This window comes from Anopheles cruzii, chromosome 3 (assembly GCF_943734635.1).
Source record: "Anopheles cruzii chromosome 3, idAnoCruzAS_RS32_06, whole genome shotgun sequence".
In the NCBI taxonomy this organism is placed as follows: Eukaryota; Metazoa; Arthropoda; class Insecta; order Diptera; family Culicidae; genus Anopheles; species Anopheles cruzii.
Window position 1 is genome coordinate 42,988,433 of NC_069145.1, and position 24,236 is coordinate 43,012,668.

A 24,236-nucleotide genomic window follows, 5' to 3' on the forward strand; every position below is an offset into this window, starting at 1 on the left:
TGCCGCACAAAGATTTAGTGCTATTTAGTGCACCTGCACACGTACCGCACACCGCATTACGCACACACACACTCCCATTGCACACGAATTATGATCATTTGCTGTTGAATAAAGTAGGAAACCATTCGCTATATTGGGGCAAATACTCGCAGCATGCTTCGTGGCTGCGCCGTGTTTGCCGTTGCTAACTGGGTTTCACGAAATTTTCTTCTTTGCACTTCACGTCCGCCGGTCACGATTGAACGTTTCGAATGCTGCCCCCAGCCGTAGAGCGAAGGGAATGATAGACCGCACAATCCTCCGACCGGCAACCGTCTTTAAGACGAATCTCTCCCGTATCTTAGTGAGTCCGTCCATGTGTCTGTGAGTCGTGTGCCGCAACCGCAAAAGAAAGGCAATAGAAAAAAAAAAATACACAGACGCCGTTTTGCTCTTACGACTTCAGTTTGACAGTTCCAATCGGCGACCGAACCGACGGCCCAAAAACGCCGGAAAATTGCACGACCAGGTGACGAAACGGTTGCGTCGTTCTCGCAGATTACTCCGTTGACAGCGACAACATAAGCAGGCTAGACAGAGACACTCCGGTACACAATTGCTGAAAAATTGTTCAGTGGGTTCTCGTTGAGGTTGGCTTCAATTTCGCAATTCCTTCGATTTTAGCAACATTAGCCGCGCATTAAGAAGCTGAGGGAATGAAGAAGAGAGTGATTGAGAGCAAAACGCAACAACCAAAGAGGGACAGAGAGAGAGAGAGCGCGATGGATTGGAGCACTTTACATGTTGATGTTCCAATTACACATTCGCCTTGTGATTCTGTGTGATGTAACATCGCGTTCGGCTTTCGGCAGCAGAAGAACCTAGGTTTCGCTTTACACCCAACTAGAGCGGGAATGTCTCTTGGGTCGCTTGACACAATTGAAGCCCAATTGATTAATTGCAAAACAGTTCAGAATAGAAAGTCGCCAGATGTGACGTAATGTGCGGAGGACGCATTCGCAGCAAGAAAATGGTAAAACATGAACAAAAGATAAAGAATTTCTACACTGCTTTTCAGTAACATAGTGTTAAAATGTATGTCCTCGTTTCTCATCAAGATCCACAGTCTTTTCCACAAGAAACTGTACATTTGGTCCGATCGAATTGTATGATCTGCGGTTACCATCGAGGGTTTGGTAACGAACCCGCGGCACGCTGCGGTTGCTATCAGCAGCCTACCGTCAGCAGCAGCCAAACTAGCTGCCGTGCTAGAGATCGTGACAGTTCGTGTCCTTGTTTGAAAAATCCGCACACGATTTGTAAAAGTCCTCGGTTGCGACTGGGACGGACGGTGCTGTTCGTCGTTGGTTCCATTTTTTTTGCGGCCCAATTCCGCAGCCAGCGGAGAGACTGAACCTGCAATTGGCACAGCCTTGAGCAAAAACCTTTACTCGGACCCATCGGCTCCCCTTCTCATTGGCGTGCGCTCGGGGAACTGTCTGACCCCACTTGGCACGCAATATGCTACGATATGCACGCAACGCTGCCTGTCTGCTGCCGAACTTTGCACTTTGTTTGTAGAAAGAAATATAAAACGAAAAACCAGAAGCACCAGAAGGGAATGGAACTCGCTTCGTGGAAAAGATATACCAATGGCCGCCGACACATTTCCAGCGTATTCCTCCTTTCGTTTGCTGGTGGTCTCGTCGGTCCCCGCCTACCGAACCGGGCTGTAAAAACGTTTCCACCGAAAGGAAAATTATTTCCAAAGGCCGTTGGCGCCGGCCACACACAGCACACGCATCGCCGAACGTCGGTATCAGAACGGGCGCGTAACGCACGTAACGGGCGCATACTTCGTGTTATCCCCCCGAAACCCCCCTGTCACGCACACACACAGCCAGCGCCGGAGCAACAACAATTCCCCAACACACACCGAGAAGGAGGCTCGATGGCGGCCGTCAAAAGCAGCTGGCTGTGTGTGCGAACGGCGCCGCAGGTTGTTCATTTGAAATTGCCATTTGTGGAAATATCTTTAGTTATGTTTCTGCCGTACACATTTCTTAATGTATATGGTATCATCCTGCTCTGCCTCCTCTGATTGTTCTACTTCGCGCACTTTACATTTTATTTTATGTTCCCTTATCGCAAAAACAATCGGAAACCATGTGTTCTTCTATTTCGAAGGAATGCGTTGCTTTCAAATTGTGTGTGCTCCCTGTACCACACTATCTTCGGTATGCTTCGGGTAACCGAGTTGTTATGCATTTTTTCGTGCCGGTTTCCTTTTTCATCCGATATTATTAAAGTGTCTCACTGCTGCTTATACCTGCATACGGTATCTCTCACACGCAGCTCCGAATCGAGAGCCAAGACAAAGAAATGGTTGTGAAAACGATAAAACAAAAAAACACCGACGGTTAATAGCGCGCTGAGTAAACGAAAACGAAAGCAAATGGCCGTGAAGCTAATGAAGGGGTGGGCCAGGCAACGGCGTGGACAGCAGGGTCGTGCCAAGGTTGTGCTGTAGATGAGCTCAGTACTACACTGTCCTGCAAGGCTGCGCCTAACTACTACGTCACATCCCCATAGAGTCCTCTCTGTCGCTGTGTAGGTAGCGAAGAAACACACGACACGGGCCGATCTTCCATGACAATTTTTCACGTTAACAGTGCTCCTGGGCCGCCGATAAAATGGCGTTCACACCACCATTAGGTCGCGCTGGTTGTGGCGTGCTGCAGTTGAAGGTCGTTGGTGCGTTCGTATCAGTCGTCGCACAGTCGGGTGATATGTAAACAACGAAACACTACCAATGCAAGGATGGGGGGCGCCTTGCGGATTGCTATACGACCACACTAAACAGCCCCACCCCCCCTCCCCCCGCCGATGCTCTGTCTATTGCTGCTGCTTTCGTTTTTCGTCATTAGCATCGTTTTGTTTTGGATTGATTTTCTTTTTTTGCGCCGCCCAGCAAAGTAAACATTGGAACGCGAACCCCGTGCACTCCACCTCTGTCTAACACACACACACACGGGGGGATGGTAAGTGCTCGCGAAATAATCGACTCCACCATGTTTGTTGCGTTCGTGTAGTGGTGGTGGGTTTGTGCATTCGTAGCAGTGCGATTGTGTGAATTGTAGGGTCGCGTTGGAAGATCATTGCAATGGTTCGACATTTTCAAATCGCAATTGATAAGTGCGATACTGCGAACGCCACCTGCACAGGACATTGTGGCCGAAAAGTTGACCAAACCTACAAAAAAAATCAACCAACCCATCAACGTGCCCCACCATGCGCTGTTGCTCCATTGCTTGTTGATCACGCAACGTTTGAATGAAAATGCTATTGTTTTCGCACGCATCACACGTTCACCAGCAACGTCGTCCATTGTTTTGAGGCGACTGCACTGCAAGAAAAGACGGCAAAAAGAAAAACGATCTCATAAAGCCTGAGTTTCCTGACATCAACCGATGGTAACCTGGTGCAGGCTGACTGTTAATCGAACGAAAACAAAGGATTCGCTCGCCTTAATTAATCCTTGCTTTTCTTTCTTTCGTGCGGTGACGTAGTGTCGTAGGTGAGCGGTTGATTTTGACCAGCCAACAATAAAAACAGAGGGCAGCATAGCATGTTCTCGATGTTTTCTGAATGCCTCCTTTGGCGGTACGCACACACGCACGCACACACCGAAGGGAGTCCGTGAGGGTTGTTTTGTGCGATAGTGTGACAGTCACAGGTCTTCGGGTCCGTTGTTCCCTTGTTGTGTTGAGGATGCACTAAATCATAATATTTCTGTACAATCTTCAAAGGAATGGTCCGTCATGAAGTCCGCGTGTCAAACGCGAAACTATATGAAAATCTTGACGTCGGCATAACGTTGAACCAAAATCATATTTCGGAGTATACTTTTCCTCCACTGCCCATGGGCTACGCACACACTGACAACTAAACTGACTGCTCATCGATGCCCCTTTCCAGGCTGGCTCTGATCCGAAGGAGCCTTTGCCCTCACAGACACACACACATACACACGCACAGAGCATTGAACATTTGCATAGGAATAGTTTCGATCCGAGCCGAGTTCACAGAGCTTTTGCTTGGTTGTGAAATTACGTTTTTCTTCTTTCTGCTAAAGGATGGATCGGATTGACGATCGATTTGCGCTGTTGAGCGAGACACACAATGCAGCAGATGCAACCGGGGGTTCGAGAAGATGGCTCACTGCCACAGTGTGTTAGGAACACCGAGTTTACATCGAGCGGTCGGTCTGGTTTATGCGTTGGCGTATCTGACCCCACGGTTTGGCTGGAAACGGAAGAAAGAAGTCAAACTCGTACTCTCTTTACGCAATCAATCACGACACACACACACACGCACGCAGGAGATTCGCGGGGGGACCACGGTCGCCGTCCCGTGTCATCCGCAAACTTTTCCGTCGGTCTCACGGGCTTTGTGCACTCACGAATTGACCGCGCACGGAGGTGAGCAAGCACATTGTGCCACTTTTCCGACGTTTTGTACGTTCCCTCGCACCGCGCGCGCGACGACGACGACGATGAAGACAACGGCCACGGAACAAAAACAGCCAGCTCACTTCGATCGGTCGCGAACAAGGTAACGATTCAAACGCGTCATTTCTCTCGAGACTGCTACGAGTTTCTACGCGCGCGGTGGTGTAAGTGCCCTTTTCGGTGCGTTGCACTTGCAAAACATTTCGAACCCGCTCACACACACACCCTCACGCAAGGGTCGCGAAGGTCTAGCGGACGGGATGTCTTGTGAGTGCCCCGTTGACTTCCATCCGTTGAGTCTGTTCGCTTCGCGTTAGGCTGAGAACGGGCATACGTTCCGGGCGAACGAAGCTAGGTGTAAGAAACGCTGCGCAACGATTGCCCCGGTTGCCAGCGAGTGTCCGCCGCACCAGCTGGCGCCGTTGGGATTGTTTTGACGTTTTGCGCCACGAACTGTCAGGCACACACAGCTGATGCGTGATTTCGTTTGACTGCAAATATCGTCGCCTCGTTTTCGTCACGTGCAACCAGCGCGTACACAGCACGCGCACTTAATGTTATGTAAACAAAGTGCGGCCGCAACGACGAGTCACCAGAAGTGCCAGAAGTGATAAGCGTGATAAGGAGGGGATTTCCGGAAATCCCAGGTGTGCAAACTATCTGCTAGCCATGTCAATTACCGAGAAGGACCTGTATCGGGACACTCCGGTGCGCTATTTAGGTTTGTCCTTGTCCACTGTGCCGCGGCAATCAATTGTGTTACATCATCCGAGGCCTTAATTCTACTCTTGACATTGCATTCCTTTTGCAGGGTATACAAACGAAATCGGCGAAGCGTTTCGGCCAGTGATAAAGAAAGTATTCGTACACGCCAGCTATGCCTTCGCCATCAGCTACGTGCTAGCCGATACGGCCGACAAATCGAAGAAGCAGTACGACGTGAGTTAACCCTTCTTCCGAGCGTGACTTCAATCAAATGCGCAACGTTCTTTCCCTAGAAACCGGAACTCCTGGGAGGTGGCTTGCGTGGTGCTGTCGTAGCTTCCGGAGATACGCTGCTGTGGCAAATGTTTGCCTCCGTTATCATCCCCGGCTTTACGATCAATCGGTATGCCACAAACCACCAAAAAAAGAGCGAGAGTTTCAAAACTCTTTCGATCGAATTGTTTCTTATGGTCCCTATTTATCTTCTACAGTATTTGTTGGCTATCGAAAAAGGTGCTAAAAACGAACAAAATAAAGGGCCCCGTCGCAAAATGGGGACCCACGATGCTCGGCCTGTTGGCCATTCCGTTCATCATTCATCCGATCGACAGTGCCGTCGATTACGCGATGGATAACACCTACCGGAAGTACGTTAAGTAGTTGCTAGCGACACGAAGCGACGCCGCAACCGCTTAGCTGTTGACGTTTTAACGTTAGATTTTGCTCAAAATTGTTAGCTTTAAGTGGGTTCTAAGACGGAAAAATGGTGCCACTATCTTGCAACTAAGTTTTAAGATGTCAATTCGATGACCAATTTACGCACATAGGTTTATTATATTCATAGATTTCAGGGCGATAGACGAATTTATAGGTTAGCTGTGTTGATTTCAATGATGCGAAACACGGTGACTTCGGTGCCAGATAGCTGACAATAAACGTGTTGTCTCCGACAGGAGCATTAAATGATCTCTCTGGGTGTCGGTGTTAACGTTTCGCTCAGTCATAGAACGGATAGATCGTTGTTGCTCGGTTCGGTGGCTCCAATCCGTGTTGGTTCTTTCGGAGGCGAAACGTACTGTGAATCCAGTCACCGGCCTGTCGCAGTCGAGAGTGAGCTATGTTTTTAAGCTTTGCAGTGAGCTCAGTTACCGTTCCACTGTTGGTGATTCCTCGCTGGGTGCCGCTAAAATCGTAGCCCATGTCACTCGATCGGCCAACAAACTGCACCTCCGGTTTGACTCCAAACTGTAAGAAGGGTATGCATTAAGATAGATCAGATAACTTTTAGGCGATGATATAAAATAGACCGTAATTAGATCTCGCCGAACAGCGTTCCCAGGATACGACTCGGCGTCGATTCCGTTGTTTACGCTTCGTTGCTGCCGTCTGGCACAGTACGGTCGAAGAGTCACAAAGTAGATAACCTCGACCAGGGAGATGATGGAAAAGCCCAGAAACAGTCCCAGCAGGCCACCAACATTGGCTACCATGCACGATAAAGGAAAAGAAACCAGTTAGCCGAATCCACCGAAATTTAGGGTGCAGCGTGAGTTACACAAAAAATCCGTGAATCCAACCAATTCGCCCTTGGTAAAGCTCCGGAAGTAGGTATCTTTCACGAACACGTACACAAGGGCAAGGTTTTCCCTGGAGGGCGAAAAGAGAGAAGAAAAAAACGTTATCGAGGATTTCCTGTTCCCCACCTACCGGCCTACTTGGCATATTTCTCATCCTTCACGTCGCCGAGCATCGTTTCGCGGATGCCAAACTGCCCTACGTGCAACTCGGCCGTCGTCAGATCCGGTACGTAACTGATCTCGAAACAACCGGGCAAACAGGAACAGGTGAGACTGGTATTGGCGGTGAATGCGATCGAATTGCGGATCTGTTCGTAGCACCGGGCATTGGCGCGGCTGCAGATCTTCGTGTCCTCGTACAGCTTCGGCAGAAAGTACAGCACGCAGCCGCAGTTCTCCAGGATCAGCTTGGCCTCACACTCAAGCTCACAATTGTTGCGCGAGTACACGCTGTAGTACGACAAATTGGCCTCGTTGGCGAAAACGCACTGCCGTACCTCTTGGGACACCTTTCGGATCTGGCTCGCCGCATCGTTAATCTTCGGCGTAATAATGATTCGGGACTCTGACCCAACGGGAATGTACTGCGCGTAGTCGGTTATTTTCGGCGTTTCGCTTGGGCTGTGAAAGATGATTTTAAACCCGGTGGACGATGTCGACGAGCAGTAATAGTCGCTGACGTTCGCGTCCAGCACCATAGCTAGTCCCATGGCCACGCCTGGTCCCGGGATGACCCGAGGGTACGTTCTGTTTGTCGGGCGTTCGGCAAATCCACCTTCGGGCGTCCAAAGTATTGGGTGAAATCGTCCCTCATCTGGGCCGGCTTCGGGTGGGAATATGTTGAGTGCATCTGTGCCACGAAACATGAACGTTGCATCGAGCGTGTTGAACGTGCAGCACAGTCCTTCGTCGGTTAGCACGGATTGGAAGATCTCCGTGCACTTTTCGGCCTGCTTTGCGTACCGACAGGCTTTTAGCAGACGGGAGCAAGGTTGAGTGGCCTGTAAACGAAGGCACTGCAGGCACTGGGGAACGCTCAATCACCACCTATAGTGTTCAACTCACGCTCAGCAGCAGCTGCTTCACCGCTGACCACTTTCCTTCGTACTGGGTCACGTTGATGTCACCGTCGATGGAGCAAATTGCCTGCAACACGGTTTGTTCCAGAGTGTGTGCCTCGATGCGGTCTGCAGCCTCACGGCGAACCTGATTCATGTTGCAGATCGTAACGGCCGGAAACGGAATGTCCTTGATATTGGTTGCTATCGGATTGAGCCCTATTATGATAGGCGACGATTGCCATTTTAAGTACACGTTCGAAATAAAGTAAATGGCGCACGTTGTTACGACGATGAACGTCAGAAAGAAATAGATTCTGGAAGTGTTCAGATTTGCAAAAGAACGGTATACTTTACAATATGCTAAATGATAACAAAAATAAGGTGCCTTGCGGAATTCAGGTAGCTTACCGTTCCCACAGCGTGAGCGAAACCGTGCCCACATATTTCAGACCGTGAATGGTGGTGTTTAGACAATATTCGCGAATGTTTTCCGTAAACGAAACGCGATCTTTTTTAACGGTAGTTTTAGGGTGGAAGTCTGAAACCAAATCGGACAGAGTTAGGAACATGGGCACGCCATTAACGATTATGCTCACCCTTTTCGAAAGCCATCGAAATCAGGCGAGCTTTATGCGCCGGAAATGCCGGTGCCATTATGAGTTTGCTTTTAAAGCTGCCTTTTTGTTTCAATGGTAGATTTCCACGTTTTAATGGTTACTGTAGTTGGTGTATGTGTGCTATTTTAGGAATAAAATGCAAAACTTTGTGATTTTTTTTCGACGAGCCCATAAATTTTGTTTTTAATAGGCCATCGCCATTAGCGATTGATCAAATCACGGCAATGGCTATTAATTTTCCGTTCCGCAACCGCAACCAGTAAAAGTTATCTTGTTTTTAGAGGCTATTTTCATTGTCCTTGTTAATTACTGCTGAGTGTAGCCGTCTATCGAAAGGAAAAGGTTGATTTATGGCAACCATTTTCTTACCCACAGAGTAATTCAACTCTAAAATCTGTCTTGTAATACGGTGAGACCGAAAAACATTTGTTACGTAGCGCTTGAAGCTTTTAGACGGCTCATCTAACCCAACATACCTTGTCAAAGATCCTTCTCGTGAAAGGACAATCAAAGCGAGAGTGTTCTTTGGGTTGTTATTTTTTTCCGACGCCAATCGGAGCGTTCAGAGCCCAGGGGTTGCTCCCACTGAGCTCATTGTTTCTCACTTTCGTTATCCTTCCAGCCGGCGGAAGGAAGTTATTTGCATGTATCGACAATCAATCAACCCACCCGACTTGCGCCCGTTACCCTGCGCCTTCGTCTGGCAAACAAATCCTTCCAAAAACCGATAATGGGGTCCTTGTGTGTTGCACTGCAGATGCTTACGGGGCAGACTTGGAGCTGGTTCCCCAAAGTGTTCGCTTGTTTCTTTGGCTGGTCACGAAGGTAACATTAGTTTAACACACCAGAGACATACGTGGCGCTGCGCAAGGAGCCAAATCATGAGCTTAGCATGGGTCGACTCCACAAGAATCTGACCAAGATGTGTGCACAACGGCTACCGTTATTCAGTGGTGGTTTCGCATGAGTTGGCCGTTGTGCAGAGCTGCAAAACGTTGATAACGAATCTGGTTGGCTACATTTATGTGAACAATGGTTAGTAATGTTATGCTTGCGGTACCGGGTCGGCCATTCTGTTAGCACAGGGGTTGTATTTGGAGGTCAGCTTTCGAGAGTTTCCGCTGGCGACACTAATCCCCACAAACGGAAATGTGGCTCGACGTTAGTGTCTGGATATCGGGCAGTGGTTTACCACTATTTCCAATATGGCGAGACATGTTCATAAAATAACAGAACCATTGTTTCGGAATCATACAAGCACCTGGTGCGTTGAACGTGTCCGGATGTGGCAGACATTGCCTGTCCGTGCCAAAAATCGATTGACTTTTTACCTTTTTTTCTTAGTCTCTCTTTCTTTCTCTCACACACACAGACACACGGATGGGATACGCAATTTAATCGATGGTGCAAAATTGAGTTTTCATTAAAGTTTAATCTGCAATTTTGTCAACCGGCACGGGGCGATGCTTAGAGTCATCACTTTCCAATCTTTTCCAGCCCCCCCCGCAAGGGCGGTTTTACCTCCACCGCCATCCTGCGATAGGAACAGTAAAGTTGAAAATTTAGGACGGAAGTGTCCGTTCGTAGTCCTGGAAAGGCCAACAACCTAATCCTGTACCGTGGTCGACCTGGTCGTTCCAGTTTTGATTTGAAGACAGTCTGAAGCGCTCGAGGGCATCTGTTCGCCCGGTATTGGCATTCTTCCATCCGTTAGTCCCTTTTTTGATTGGTGGTCAAGGAAAAGGTAACAATATATAGCCCATAATAGATACATAGTAGCTAGCAGCAGCTTTTCCTGGCGGTCATGACGGAGAACATCGGCACTGTCGGTTGGTACTTTACAATATTAATGTTTCAGAAAAAAATTAAAGAGTTAAATATTGCGGTTTCCTCTCGAAGCGCCTTCTATGGAAGGACGAACGGGCCGCTGCATAATGGGAACATAATTGATGGTATATTGAACATGTATGTATTTGCAAAGAACTGTTTCATTCGTTTTCAACAACTCTGCAAAAGAACGTGCATGTAGTATTCGTTCCAATACTTTTGACATGCTAAGGACATTGTGTGTTGTAAGAAGAAGCATAAAACGAAAAATTGAGGAATAAAAATTGTTTTAAGGCTGAAATTAATTAACTTCCAACAATTTGTTAATACGTAGCACGTTGCCAATTTAGCAACTGGCAACAGCATCACAAAAAAAATGAATGTGCCACATAAGCATAATTCTCACGGACCCTGCAGCCATTGTGCATATGACACATACCGAGCGAATTATCCTTTCGAAACAATTGAAACGTAATTTCGGGAATTATTTGCCACTCGGGGCCGGAATGAGAAGAAGCAACCGGCCACCATTTCACACCCGACATTACGAGCCATTGCACAATAAACAACTCGCTGCGGAACAGGAATGAAATTTAATTTAATCCTTGCAAACATACAACGTACACCTCCGGCGCGGGGCACCGCTTACGGCTCGATGGAGCCCGTTGAATAATGATCCAATTTTTCACCGAAACACACACGCGACAGTATCATCGGGCCGATGTTTTCGATATTGTTTCGAGGGGTCTGTGTGGAACACCTTTATGTTTTTAAGATTTTTCGTGATTCCATCCAGTAACTGTTATGTCTGGCTGGAAATTTAAAAAGGTTATGAATTGCTGTAAAGGTAAAGGGAAAAGGTCATGGACTCGGCCCCCTATAAAATTTAGCAAATATGCCAATCACACTAAATCAGCTGCATTTGAGTCGGGAAATCATATAAACCGTACCGGTAATCCATAGTACTTTGATCAAACATGTATTTGATTCCTATAAATTTGAATAAATATTCCGTTGGGCAATGCATTTAAGAAGATTTAAATTCTTTCTATTAATCTATTATGCTATTAATCTATTAAATCTATGCGTCTTCGCCATCTTCCTGTGATCTGCTGTTTTGGCTTTAACAATGAGATTTTCCCGAGCTTGGTTTTTGTTCTTTTCGTCTTACTTTAGTTAACAAAGTAACTGCATCATAATTGTTACGACTGGAATCGTTCATTGGCGTTGTCTTAAACTATATTCCGCTCTGAACTTAAAACTACCATTGGTTTGAACGCTCTCCTAGTGTTTTTCTTCACGAAGTTCATTCACTGATTGACTCATTGAAGCCACTCCATTTAAATCGCGACATTCTACTGTGCATATTTACATTTTTGGCTCAATTTTATACCCAACGGTTTTCCAATTGCGTTAGACGGGTACACTTTGGCCTCCACAGAGCGTATGCTTCGTGCGCCTTGAATCAATTGGTTCCCACGGACTTGTATCCTTCGCTTGGTAAAATGGACAAGAGAGTACACCATTGGGTGCAAACTGTTAAATTAAAAATTTCGCAAACCCGAAACATTCGCGCGTTGCCGCACGACGGCCATAAAGCTTCACCCGTATCGTTGTTTCAATTTTTGTTTTCCGAATTGCTACAGTGCTTTCGGCCAACGCTCGGATAAGCCCAAAGGGACAGTGATTCTGTTTTCAAAACTGGGATTTTGCGTGCCAACTGCGCGGGGCATCTGTACAGAGCGGAGTTGATTGATACAGGAACGTGATTCAAATCTCCCATTCGCATATCGAAACGCGTACTCCACGCGGCCGGCCCACTAACGTCCACCAACAGAGAAAAACCATGCGAACGGACCACGTGGTGTGGTTGGCGGTTTTCGCGACTTGATTTTAAAATTCACTGCAAACTGGCACTCACGAGCTATTTCCTATTTTTGCATCAGCAGAGATTCACTTTCCACCGTGTAGAGTGTAGCGTTTTTCCTAAAAATATTGACAGTGCCTAGTTTTGCAAGTTTTTTTTTTCAGCGTTTCCATAGAATTTGAAGCTTTGGTGTTCAGTAGCGGATGCACCGACCGAAGGGCTGCCACCGTTGCACTGGTGTCCTCGGTTCAGGCGGGGCTTTATTTTATTGCAACTGCGTCAAGCGCAATTGTCGCCGCCAGAAGTCGATGAGTGGTCACAGACATGTTCGTTTGATGTCACTATTGACCGGTGGGTAGAAATCTGGTCAAAATAATAGAATGGAACAGCCTTTATAACATTGTGATAGATATAATAATACCGAGACATGTACTTCTCCTCATCTAATTGTTACATCAAAATCTAATGATGAAGTAGAACACTTTATTACTCTATAGTGGACAGATTTAGAAACAGCGTTTTCGTCCCTTTTAGGGCACCTAAAACTTGTTATTTTGACTGTATGATGTTGATATATTGCAATAGCTTAGCTCAAAGTTTGTCGGTTAATAATCTGTCTTCCTTTTTGTGTGTGAACTTTTCAAAGTAAACAAAGGCGAAGCGATTTGATAGGTGTTCGACAGTTGCAGTGATCGGTTCGAAGTGCTCCCCTCTTTGGCCACCGCATGCAGATCGCTTGCCCCATGGTGCGCTAAATGTGGCGATGGTGTGACCCAAAGTTTATCTTTTATTAGTTTGCATAAACACGACCTCCAGGATTCGCCGAACGTCCGCCTCACGCACCCCAAAGCCATTGGGTGCAAGGATGCCTGATGCTACTGGGAGATATGAATGGCCCACTGCCATTCGGGACGATGGAAGTTCGCTGGCCATGTGGCTGGGTGGCGTAAGGTTTCGAAAGTTACGTTTTATTTAATTTTTACAAAACCATACACTTGAGGGCGTGGAGTGGAGCGAGAATGTGGGAAATTGAATTCTAGCACACGCCGGGCACGGTGTCGAATGTCCTCGTGAGGGTCCTTTCGCTGCAACGGAACGGTGTTTCGCTCGGTTCTGCAAGCCACCGGTGCCGATCGGAGTGGGACGGAGATTTGGAGCGGTTATATTTACACTCGGCCAAGGGACATTTGTCACCGGGACCGGGGACTTGTTTGCACAAGTCCGCCCATCGTCCGTGTTCCTGTGGCTGTGGATTCCGCTTTTTATGCACTCAATCTGGTCAAAAGTGTACAGTGCAGTTGGGAAACTGGATTTGGACGATATTGAGCAAAAGTTGAGTTTGATTTTGCTTCCTTTCTCGTTCGGTCGAGGAGAAAATTAGCACGCCCAGGTCGCCAGGTCGAACGTTGGCTGTGCTCATAATGGAATGTAGTTCCGGAACTTCGTATACGGAGTTTTATTTTAATTGGGCCCGTTTTAATTGGTTGTTCTGGTTTTCCTTTCCAGAGCAGGGAATCATGATTATCTGTGCTAAAAGTGGCCTGTTTTCGGGTCAACAGTAGAAGACCTCAACCATGTTAGAGTTGTGCAAACTAATAATCCAGCTGACTCCAATCGTAACAGAATTTTAACCACCATAAACTATATTTTACGCAGGGAAGCTATCACTGTGACGCCCGATGGATTGATGCGATCCGAACGACGAGACGATAAACTGCACTTCACCAAAGCTTCTACAAAGCGGCCCGATGCAAGGATACTCGCCGTATGAAGTGCAGGCAAGAGATAAGCACCTAAACACGTTTTCGGTGTCACCAAAAAAAGTGTGGTTGGGGCGGTGTGGGAGAATGTTTACCGACCAACCGGAGGCTTCCGACCTGGACGTGACACGGTAGTGGTAAGGTTGAAGCATTCGCGGATCCTAGAGCGACCTTTGTGCGGACTATGTTAAATATTCCATCTCCCCGGTGCGTCCTCTAGACTCGCGCTGTAGGTCAAGCGTTTTGTGGTGCTATTTAATTAGCGACGGAGGCCATTCTAGGACGGGTAAAGAATATTTTGTCTCCAACCTCCTGTGCAGGAGTTTGGTCCGTTCCGTTGTGATTCGGCCCGTGGTGGGCCCCATAGAGCTGTGCAAACAGGGAGAACGAATGTTTACACACGAGAAACCGGGCGAATGCGCCACACGAACCAGGATGCCAGCAACCCGGCGGCGCACGGAATCGAGCTGGCGATTGTCGGGTGTAACACGCTTGGGGCTCAGAAGTAGGCCCTACATGTTTGTCATTATCATCACGCTGGCGCAGCTCAATGCGGATGTTTTAAGGTCAACGATGCTGCCCACCTTGCACGTGCCGTGGCGTGCATATTGATGGTGGTCATCATCCTTTTCCACGCACCAGTAATACCTAGGCCGGGCCGAGCCGGTCACGGAAATTATCTTTGCCCGTGGTGCTAAAAGGGTGCTTGAGAGTTGCACGAGATAATTGCTTGCTTGCAACTGTGGCCCGGCCACACCGAGGGGAAAGTGATGCAAATTAACGAGCATTAATCTATGAGGGCTCTTGGCCGACGGAAAGAGAAATTGTGAGCAAACTTGAGCCGAGCCTCTCATTCATTCATTTCTTCGTTACTTTCAGCTATTCCAGCTCATCCTAGGGTTATCACCTTCTAAATATATATTTTCGAACAAAAAAGGACAAAGGACAGTTATGAAAAGAAGTTTTTAATATTACCCTGTTAGAAAGTGTAAAGTAAATTCGATGTGATTAGTGAATTCTGTCATAAAACTTTACTTTAACAAAAATTTATCAAATATTTCTGCAGTGCACTTGAGTTATCGACAAGAATTACTGGAGTAGAAGTAAACATTCCTATATTTTACCTGTTTTACCTGGTAGTAATATTGTCCACAAAATTAAATTAGTTATTCACTGATTGCCTGAATACAAATATAAAACAAAATTTCACTTATAACACTAACTGAAACTAAGTGAAAGCGAATTAAACAATAAAACTACATCGACTTGTGTGATTTGATGATGATGAACATGAATGCAGCATTTGTGAATAATTTATTATATCTCTAATGTTTTATAACTCAAGGTATGCTTTGTTCTCAAATTGGCAAATATTGCTTTGTTTAAAAAAGATACGAACTCTAACATTTTATATTCCGTTAAAAGCTAGGAAAGTGTGTCTCGAGTGTTGCATAATAATATCGGCTACGACTTTGAAAGTTCTAAGATTAATATTGTGTTTGTTTAAAAAAAAATTTGGTTTCGATACTGCTAATGCTTCTTTCGACGACACATTTTTTATCACAAATAATTCAACATTTGTACATAATTATAAGTTATGCTCGAGAGCACGTGTTGACAGCTCGGTAGCAAATCGAGAGTGATTTTATTCTCCAGATTCTTGGGTTATCAGTTTACTTTTGGGATGGCTTCTGTTTGCAGGTATAGGATTAACTAATAACTGTCTATCTGCCTCTGATTGTGAGAAGGAGACGTGAAAGGTCTTGAGAGGAAATGAGATTGGATATTGGGATTGGGTGTGGTCACTACTGGCCATAACTACCAAATGGCCAAATGTCTCACGAGTCGTGTTACGGAGCGGAACTAACGGGCGAACGAACGTAGCCCGAAGTGCTCTCGCGGACACTTACCGGTTCCGATCTTTAGTCAACTCGCCTTTAGACCGTTTGTTAATCAACTCTTTTGTCATGGCATGGACAGGGTAAATGGATACTACTACCTGACAGTGGAAGTCCCGAGAGAAGATCAGCTTCCGGCTATAAGAGTTCCGACGGAGTGGTGCAAACGATTGTATGAAGTCATCATTCGGAGGGACCTGACTAGCGGGAACAAACGGTCTAGGAGTAAAAGACCTAAGACCAGAGCGTTCCGTAGCTAATGATAAGTGACTTTATTTAACAGTTTCCATGTCTTTTATAGTAGTTTTCCTTAAGATTACACTATCTTTGTCTCTTTTGTTCCATGCATCGCTTATCGGTAATGGTCGACTCTTTTTGGGTTTATTTCTTCCGACGTTCTAGGTCCCTTGCATTCTAGGCATCTAGGCATTAGTCTTTTGCCTGAAATGTACTAAATACTAACTAATAGTAACCGTTCGAATTTGTTGTTTGATTCGGTTTTAAAAATCAATTAGGGAAAGAGGCTAAGCATTGGTTCATAAGTATGATAACCTTTTTCGAGTTGCTTTAGATATTCAAAAAAAGGGGACACCTTCTAGTCGAACTGAAGACAGAATTAACATTGGAGTAAGCTTGATTTCGATATAAAAAAATGTTAAATTTAACTTTCCATTTATTGGTAAACATTTGCCTAGTTGTGCGTTTGTTAGTTTACAATCTGGTTTTGAACAAATAACGATGCGGCGCTCGAACGACAAATAGAAAGTTCCGCTCTCGCGCCAATTTGGACAAAATTGATCACCACAAACGCTACCCTTGACACATCCCGGCCACATTCGGCCTTGAGGTAAAATTAGAGCGGCAGCTTTCGAGAGATTGTGCGGCCTACGTTACGAACTGCATGCGTCCGTCGGTCCCTTGCATGATTGGCGACATCCTGGTGACGTACCGTTCGAACACGTCGATGTCGAGGGGTCCGACATGCACGTTCGTGCGGTGGTCGGCAAACATCTGATATCCGTTTCCGCCGCTGCCGATCCAGGCCGCAATCGCTATCCGGTAGAGGGCGTTCCGATCCAGAGGTTCGTATCTTGGCGTGCGGCAAACGCGGCACCGCACGTCCACGCGCTGAACCCGTTGGAATGCCGGCCGTGTCATGTTGAACACCACCCGAAGGCCGGAAAACTGTAGCACATCGGCCGTATTGTAGCGGCTGGCACTGTACTCGAGGGCCTCGAGCAGATACTGGCCCTGCAGCTCGAAGGTGTCGATCGTGTTCTCGTACGGGATGGCGCTGACCAGGTCCTCGTAGGTGAGCGTGCCGACACTGAGCGACGTCCGGAGGCCGCCATCGTTGGTGATCCCGATCGACGCGTACGTCCACTCGAGCTCGTTCTCCGCCCGCTCCGCATAGTAATCGACGAATGCGTCCGCTACGAAGCTCCCGAAGTTGCACTCTCCCGTCCGGCAGTCCGGTTTCGTCAGGAACACCCTGGTGGAACCGACTGGTCGCACGGCTAGCGCTTCGACCTGCGTCCGCCAGGTCTGAATCTCCTGCTCGATTGCCTCATCTTTCGGCTGCGACTCGTCCAGAAACTCGGTGTCACCTTCCCAGCGCACCACTTCACCGTGTTCGTCAAAGTACACCACCAGGTGGCCAACGTACTTGGCAAAGGAACCGGCCTGGACGATCAGCACCTGTCGGCCGCTCGGTTGGTTCACCACAATCGGATAGCTGGCCGCCGGTGTATCGGGCCAATCCGTCACATTGCTGTTGTGTAGTAGCGTGTGCGAGTGACCACCAACTACCACGTCCACATCCGGACACTCGCGGGCAATCTGTTGATCGATCGCCAGCCCACAGTGCGACAGGACTACAACAATATCCACCCCGAGCTGGCGCATTGCGGCAGCCTCCTGGTTGACGGCTGGCACCTCATCCAAGAAATGCAACCGCTCCGTCATGCTGAGCGTATCGGTCGCGTGGTGAATCACTCCGATAATACCGATCCGGCGTCCCCCACGTGTTAGCACCACACTTTTCTGGTACTTTCCCTGCATCGCCGGCTCCAGACTGTCGTCGATGTTGGCCACCAACATTGGACTCGCGATGGTTTCGAGAAACGGCACCACTCCATCGATGCCGTGATCGAACTCGTGATTCCCGAGCGTCATCGCGTCCGCCGGCAGCAGGTTAAGGAAGTGTGACGTCACGTTCCACCGGAGCAGCGTATACCAGATCGTGCCCTGGAAGCTATCGCCAGCGTTCAGATAGATCGGGTTCCGGTCGGCGTACTTCTGCTGGAGGGATTTGACCCGGGCCACGACTCGTCCATAGCCCCCGATACACCGTTCGCCTTCGTCCGGTTTACAGCGCGTGGACACGCTGTTTGTTTCCTCGTACCGCGCATGTAAATCGTTCACGTGGATCACGGTCAGCGGGTATAGGTCGGCGGTGCTCGCCTTGTGTGGCTTACTGATGACAGTTCCCTGTTCGATGGCACCCGACGCGTACGGTAGATTAAAGGCAACTGAAGACAGCGCCACTATCGCAAGGCACCACCGATGACGCACTCTTCGTTCAGTCGCGAGCGTCCACATCTTGTCTGAGCCGATTACGAACCACAACTGCACCCGGAGAGGCTGGTGCAACCTGGTTGTCCGGGGGTTGAAGATAAGCCAATAAAAGTGGACCGATTGCCACATGGTTACAGGCGGGCGATGCGCGATGGTGTCGCTTCAATTCGTACTATCAGCTGACACGGCTACAGCTGAGAGCTCCGGTTGTGCTCTGTTTACGCGGCAAGGGAAATGAGCCTTTTGGGTTAAAATGTTGTACGACATGGGCTGAAAAGTCCCTAAACCCTAACACATATAGATGGCGCTAGTCATGTGGTTTAATGTTAAACTGCTTCTTGGTGGTAAAGAATGCAGTTCAAGCGAAGCATTGGGTTGGAAAGTGACAACAATAAAACGTTGGTTTGCTGACTTCAAACGTGGTAGAGACACATTTTGCAGTTGATCGATCGAGTCAAGATACGTGAGTAAAGCGACATTGGAAAGAGATCAAAAGAACGTGTTGGCTTCAAATTGCATGAACATTTGACTATGAGAAAGCTCCGTTCAAAATGGGGACCACATTTGCTAACTGTTGACCAAAACCAAGAACGTGTTGATGATTCTGAGCAGTGTTTGGCCACATTTAAACATAATGAACCGGAATTTTTGCGTCGGTATGTAACAATGGATGAAACATGGATCTTAGAGCTTCATGGAGCTCCACTCCGGAACTAAAACGATCGTCATGTGAGTAGAAGCCAACTAGTGAACCTCGTCTGAAGCGCCCGAAACCACAACAATCGGCTGGAAAGGTTATGGACTCTGTATTTTGGGATGTCCGTGATGTAATATTAATCGATTATCTTGAGAAAAGGAAATACCATCAAGCGGAGCGTTTGAAGGCCGAAATTACAAAGAAATGAGCTCATATGGCATAGAAACAAATGTTACTTCATCAAGACAACGCACTGTGTCACAAGTCAATCAAGAAAATGGCAAAACTACATGATTTGAATTACGCATTGCTCCCACATCAACCGTATTAGGCAAAGCCGTATTAGCTCACAGAAACTACTGGCTATTCGCTGACCTTAAAAAATGCTCACCGGTAAGAAATTTCGCTCGAACGAAGAGGTTACCGCTGAAACTGATGCCTATTTTGAGGCAAAAGATAAATCGTTCTACAAAACTAGTATTGAAACGTTTGACCGGGGCTGGAATGATTGTGTAGCATTTTCTGTGGCACAAAAAAAAGCATTTTCTTTCTTAGGCTCGGGACTTGTCAGCCCATGTGTCAGGCAATAGGTTACAGATGCGTCGTTCAAAATTATCGTTTTTTATTACGGCGATAGGAGGAGGAATTGTCGATCAACCAAATGTACCAAATGTGATTTGATTGCCAGAGTCTACTGATAGCGAACAGCGATCAGTGTTCGCGATTGATCGGGGCGCTGGAAGACTTTTAAGCATTTAATTGGAGTCACGGAGGGCGGCGGGGCATATGGGTAGACATTTTCATTTGCATAACGCTAATCATTCACTGTCAGTGGTGGTGATGGACGATGTGAGTTTGGCTACTTCCTGGTAGCGGTAACGATCGATCAGCAGAAGTAGAAGATGAGTTGTGCTACATCTTCTTTCAGAGAAATTCAGGATAACCGTCATGCGTTAGTCCCAGTCTGAGATTATCTCAAATGAATTGATGGGAGAACTGGAAAATAAAACATCATAAAGACGAGAACCGGCAAGAAGGAATGGTGCCAAACAACAACCTTCGGCAATAAACGCCGACGCCGACGCGTAGGATAATGGATCACTTCCAGAACCATATGCTCCAGGTCGAACTGTGCCACAGGAACGAGCGAGATATATTTCCTTCGTCCAAATCAAAGCCATACTCCTTTCACTCTCTTTCGCCCACGCCCTCTGGTTGTTGTATCTCTTGTCCGGTGCGGTGTTCCGTGCTCTTATCTCCATCGTGGGCGACACGCCGAGCGGCGTTAAATAGCCGCTATTTAGGCCGGCGTTGTCTCAAGTCGGCGTACCCGGTTAGTCGCACGGGTGATCTCCTGCCAAAACGATGTACCCACGGTGGGTGACGGTTTGTGTGCTTGCCATCAGTGTCATCAGTTCATCGTCGGTCCGATCTGCCGAGACGTCCGGGGTGCTAATAGCAAAGCAACCGGCAGCAACTGACGCTCGGACGGAGACGCGCTCAAACAGCCTTTTCCCGTTGACGCTGATTCATGTTAACGACTTCCACGCCCGATACGAGGAGACCAACGAGCGGTCGACGCGCTGTAAACCGGAGGAAGGTGAACGCTGCATCGGCGGATACGCACGGATCGTGTCGCGCGTCAAGTCCTTGCGGCAGGAGTACGCCGACCGGAACCCGATCTACCTGAATGCGGGCGATAACTTCCAGGGCACCCTCTGGTACACGTTGCTCCGGTGGAATGTGACGGCGCACTTCCTGAATCTGCTGCCCGCGGACGTGATGACGCTCGGGAATCATGAGTTTGAGCACGGAATCGCTGGGCTGGTGCCGTTTCTGGACGTCATCGAGAGTCCTTTGGTGGTCGCGAACATTGACGACAGCCTGGAGCCTTCGCTACAGGGACGGCACCGGAAGTCGGTGGTGCTGGAACGTGGCGGCAGACGGATCGGAGTGGTCGGAGTGATCCATCACCTGACCAACATGATGGGCATGACGGAGCGCCTGGTGTTTCTGGACGAGGTCGAGCAGCTGCGCCAAGAAATCGATCGCCTCCAGAGCACGGGCATCGATCTGATCGTCGTGCTGTCGCACTGTGGTCTGGAAATCGATCGCCAGATTGCCCGGGAGCTGCCGGACGTGGACGTGGTCGTCGGTGGCCATTCGCACACGTTTCTCTATAATGGCAGTACCGAGGCGTTCCCGGATCGGGCCGAAGACACCTATCCGGTGGTGGTAGAGCATCCCGGCCCGGACGGTGGTCGTACGCTGATCGTGCAGGCTGCGTCGTACGCCAAGTACGTTGGCCGAATTACACTGTACTTCGACGAGTCCGGCCGCATCGTCGAGTGGGACGGCAATCCGGAGTTTCTGGACGAGTCTGTGACACCGGATGAAGAGGTGCGTGCGTTGTTGGTACCCTGGCGGGAGCTGGTCAACGTTCAGGCGAACCGTGACGTCGGCTTCTCGGCCGTGCTGCTCTCGAGAGACGAGTGCCCGTGGCAGGAGTGCAATTTCGGGAACTTCATCACGGACGGGTATATCGCGCACTTTGCCGCCGAGAGCCAGAAGACCCCGAAGGCTGGCGAGTGGACCGAGGTGGCGATTGCGTTCAACACCGGCGGGGGCATGCGAACATCGTTGACCAGCGGAAACCTCACCTTCGACGAACTGGTGACGGCGGTTCCGTTTGAGGACACCATCGACAGCTTCGACCTACAGGGACGCCACCTGTTGGAGGTTTTCGAGTACAGCGCGAGCCGCTACGGGCTCACGGACATGATGCAGGTTTCGGGGCTGAAGGTCGTCTACGATATGCGGCACCCGGTGGGGTCTCGAGTGGTGTCGCTGCTGGTTCGGTGTCGGTTTTGCACGGTGCCTAAATATGAACCCCTCGACCCGGCGCGAGTGTACCGGGTGGCTACGGGGACGTACATTCGGAATGGGGGCAGTGGATACACGATGATTCCCCAGCATGCCACCAACGTGCAGGTGGGACCGGTTGATGTGTTCGTCTTGGAGCAGCACGTCAAAAAGATGAGTCCTATCACCTGTGGCACAGAGGGTCGTATCACCGTTATCGAGTAAATAAATCAATTGAAAAACCATCAAATGGGATTTGGTTTGTGAAATAAACTAAGTGAACTCCGTAAATCTAAGCCATGCGCAATTTAGACCTCTTTATGAGGGAGCATGGAATCTAATCAGGTTCCAACGGCGGACTGATAGCAGGTTAGTGATGTGGTAGTTATATGGTTCCTTGAAAATTACTGTCAATAGAAAACACACAAAGAAACTGTTGTATGTACAACCGCTCAGTTATTATCCAGATGTCCAGCAACTATGTGAGTGTCAGTTCTACTTGTTTTCTGTTCGTTCAGAAAAGGAATGCATTTTATTAGCAGTTAAGCTGTCTGCTAAACGAAGCTGTCTGCATAAAAAAGGTTTATGTCTATGTTCAACGCCTTAGTGGTAAAAAAGGGTCCTCGTAACAGTTTACGCAACCGTCAGATGCTCATGTTTTTTGTTCATAATCCGAGTTGCGCAGAGAGAGTATAGACATGATACAAGTGAAGGCCTAGTGTGAAGGGTTAGTACAAGGTTATTAATTTCTATTTTCAAAAAAGGACTTTAAAACAACACATAAATTTTTAGTCAAATATTGGTGTTATCATAAAGTTTTTAGTTTGCCATTGTGCGTGAAACACAATATCGTTCAGATGGCCGTCTCGGGATCTATGGCAACAGTCGATTCTGATAAGATAATTTTCAATGAATTTCTGGCACATTTCGGGTGGTACCTTGGCAACATCTTGGCAAATGTTATTTTTCAAATGCTCCAAACTTGCAGGTTTGTTAGCATAAACGCGATCTTTTGCGTAGCTTTACAAGAAAAAGTCCAACGGTGTCAAATCGTATGATCTTGGGGATCAACTGACATCACCAAAACGCGAAATTACTAGGCTGTTTAATAAGTTCGTATCATCGAAAGGAAAACCACATTTTTATGGTTTGAAATGCACTTTGTTATTCAGTATGATCTCGCTTAACATCAATACACTTGTTTCGAGGAGACTCCAATTCATAAATTCCTTCCCTGAAGTGAGAAACTGGAAGGGATTCAAAATACGCTTCCACAGGTGTGGTAACAGATGGAAGTCACTTGGAAGTCAAACCGGGTCTTTTTTCACTATTTTTTTCTCTTTTAGCTAATCTAAAACGTTGCAATAATATTCAGAATTTATTGTTCCAGTTTGCAAAAAGTCCGCTAAAAAAATTCCATTTGCATCCCACAAAACTGATGCTAACACTTTGCTAGAAATTTGCTCTACAACTTAGGGAAAATTTTAGAAAATGTTGCTGGAAAAATTAGCCTTTTCGCACCCCCACTTTTGTAATTAGTTTTAATACATTTAACACGTTGTTCTACTGTTAAGAGATTCATTTTCCAAAATGGTAGACACTCAACTTAAAGTTTGACACTTGGGTTGACAGGATTTCTAAAACTGTAAAATGTCAGCCCTGTAATTTCCAAACAACAAAATGGATAAACCTATATTAGTTTTAACCCTTCCGTCGAATGTTCCGAAGGTCCGTTAAACTCACTGGCACAATTTAAAACCCACCACCAGAGCGCGGTGTAGCGTTTTTGCGGTCTTCACTGTGTCCAGCAGCATTATTGACAGCCTCGCGGTATTGGCGGTCTCGCTCGCACACCGCACGCACCGTCCAACAGGTTTTCGAGTCAAACGGGTTCGTGCCGTCGTCGGAAAGTTCCGACGATGGGCCTCCCATCAAGCTCCAGTTCGGAGCCGAGGCACAGTGGGGAATTTGTATAGAAAAGGCGGACATATTGGTTTTTAGGAAGATTCTATTGACTTTTTTTAACGTTTTCATTTTCTTTGCATGTGTTTTGATTAAATTGTTTTCCATAAAAAAATGGTATGGATTAACCTTTCGTATAAAAGTTCAAGCATCGAAAAATATTCAGCCGTTTTCTTTTATAACCAAATGAAAAAGTACATGTTTATTTGCTCACCTTGTATCAAACCCTAACAGTTTTTTATATGTATCTCTACAATATGTGTCTAATTTTGCGGCATTAACTAGTTTGTGACAACTAATGGTTATTAAGCTTTTCCTGATCCTTTCTATCAAATC

At 47.5% G+C, this 24,236-nt stretch overlaps 4 protein-coding genes across 4 annotated transcripts; 2 read left to right on the forward strand and 2 right to left on the reverse strand.

Annotated features, from left to right (window-relative positions):
- The first annotated feature begins 4,941 nt into the window (after positions 1-4,941).
- On the forward strand, positions 4,942-6,152 carry LOC128272959 (mitochondrial fission process protein 1). The gene is made up of 4 exons (XM_053010849.1): positions 4,942-5,211; positions 5,302-5,429; positions 5,489-5,598; positions 5,687-6,152. Exons 1-4 carry the CDS (start codon positions 5,160-5,162, stop codon positions 5,853-5,855), a joined length of 459 nt encoding a protein of 152 aa, XP_052866809.1. The 5' UTR covers positions 4,942-5,159; the 3' UTR covers positions 5,856-6,152.
- A 39-nt stretch (positions 6,153-6,191) lies between these two features.
- On the reverse strand, positions 6,192-8,487 carry LOC128270445 (pickpocket protein 28). Its single transcript, XM_053007843.1, has 7 exons — positions 8,430-8,487; positions 8,242-8,371; positions 7,838-8,147; positions 6,911-7,773; positions 6,751-6,842; positions 6,566-6,678; positions 6,192-6,440 (listed from the first exon to the last, which is right to left on the reverse strand). Exons 1-7 carry the CDS (start codon positions 8,485-8,487, stop codon positions 6,192-6,194), a joined length of 1,815 nt encoding a protein of 604 aa, XP_052863803.1.
- Positions 8,488-16,184: 7,697 nt separating this feature from the next.
- LOC128270446 (apyrase-like) lies at positions 16,185-18,403 on the reverse strand. Its single transcript, XM_053007844.1, has one exon. It carries the CDS (start codon positions 18,401-18,403, stop codon positions 16,688-16,690), a length of 1,716 nt encoding a protein of 571 aa, XP_052863804.1. The 3' UTR covers positions 16,185-16,687.
- Positions 18,404-20,441: 2,038 nt separating this feature from the next.
- Positions 20,442-22,163, forward strand: LOC128270447 (apyrase-like). Its single transcript, XM_053007845.1, has one exon. It carries the CDS (start codon positions 20,442-20,444, stop codon positions 22,161-22,163), a length of 1,722 nt encoding a protein of 573 aa, XP_052863805.1.
- The last annotated feature ends 2,073 nt before the right edge of the window (positions 22,164-24,236 follow it).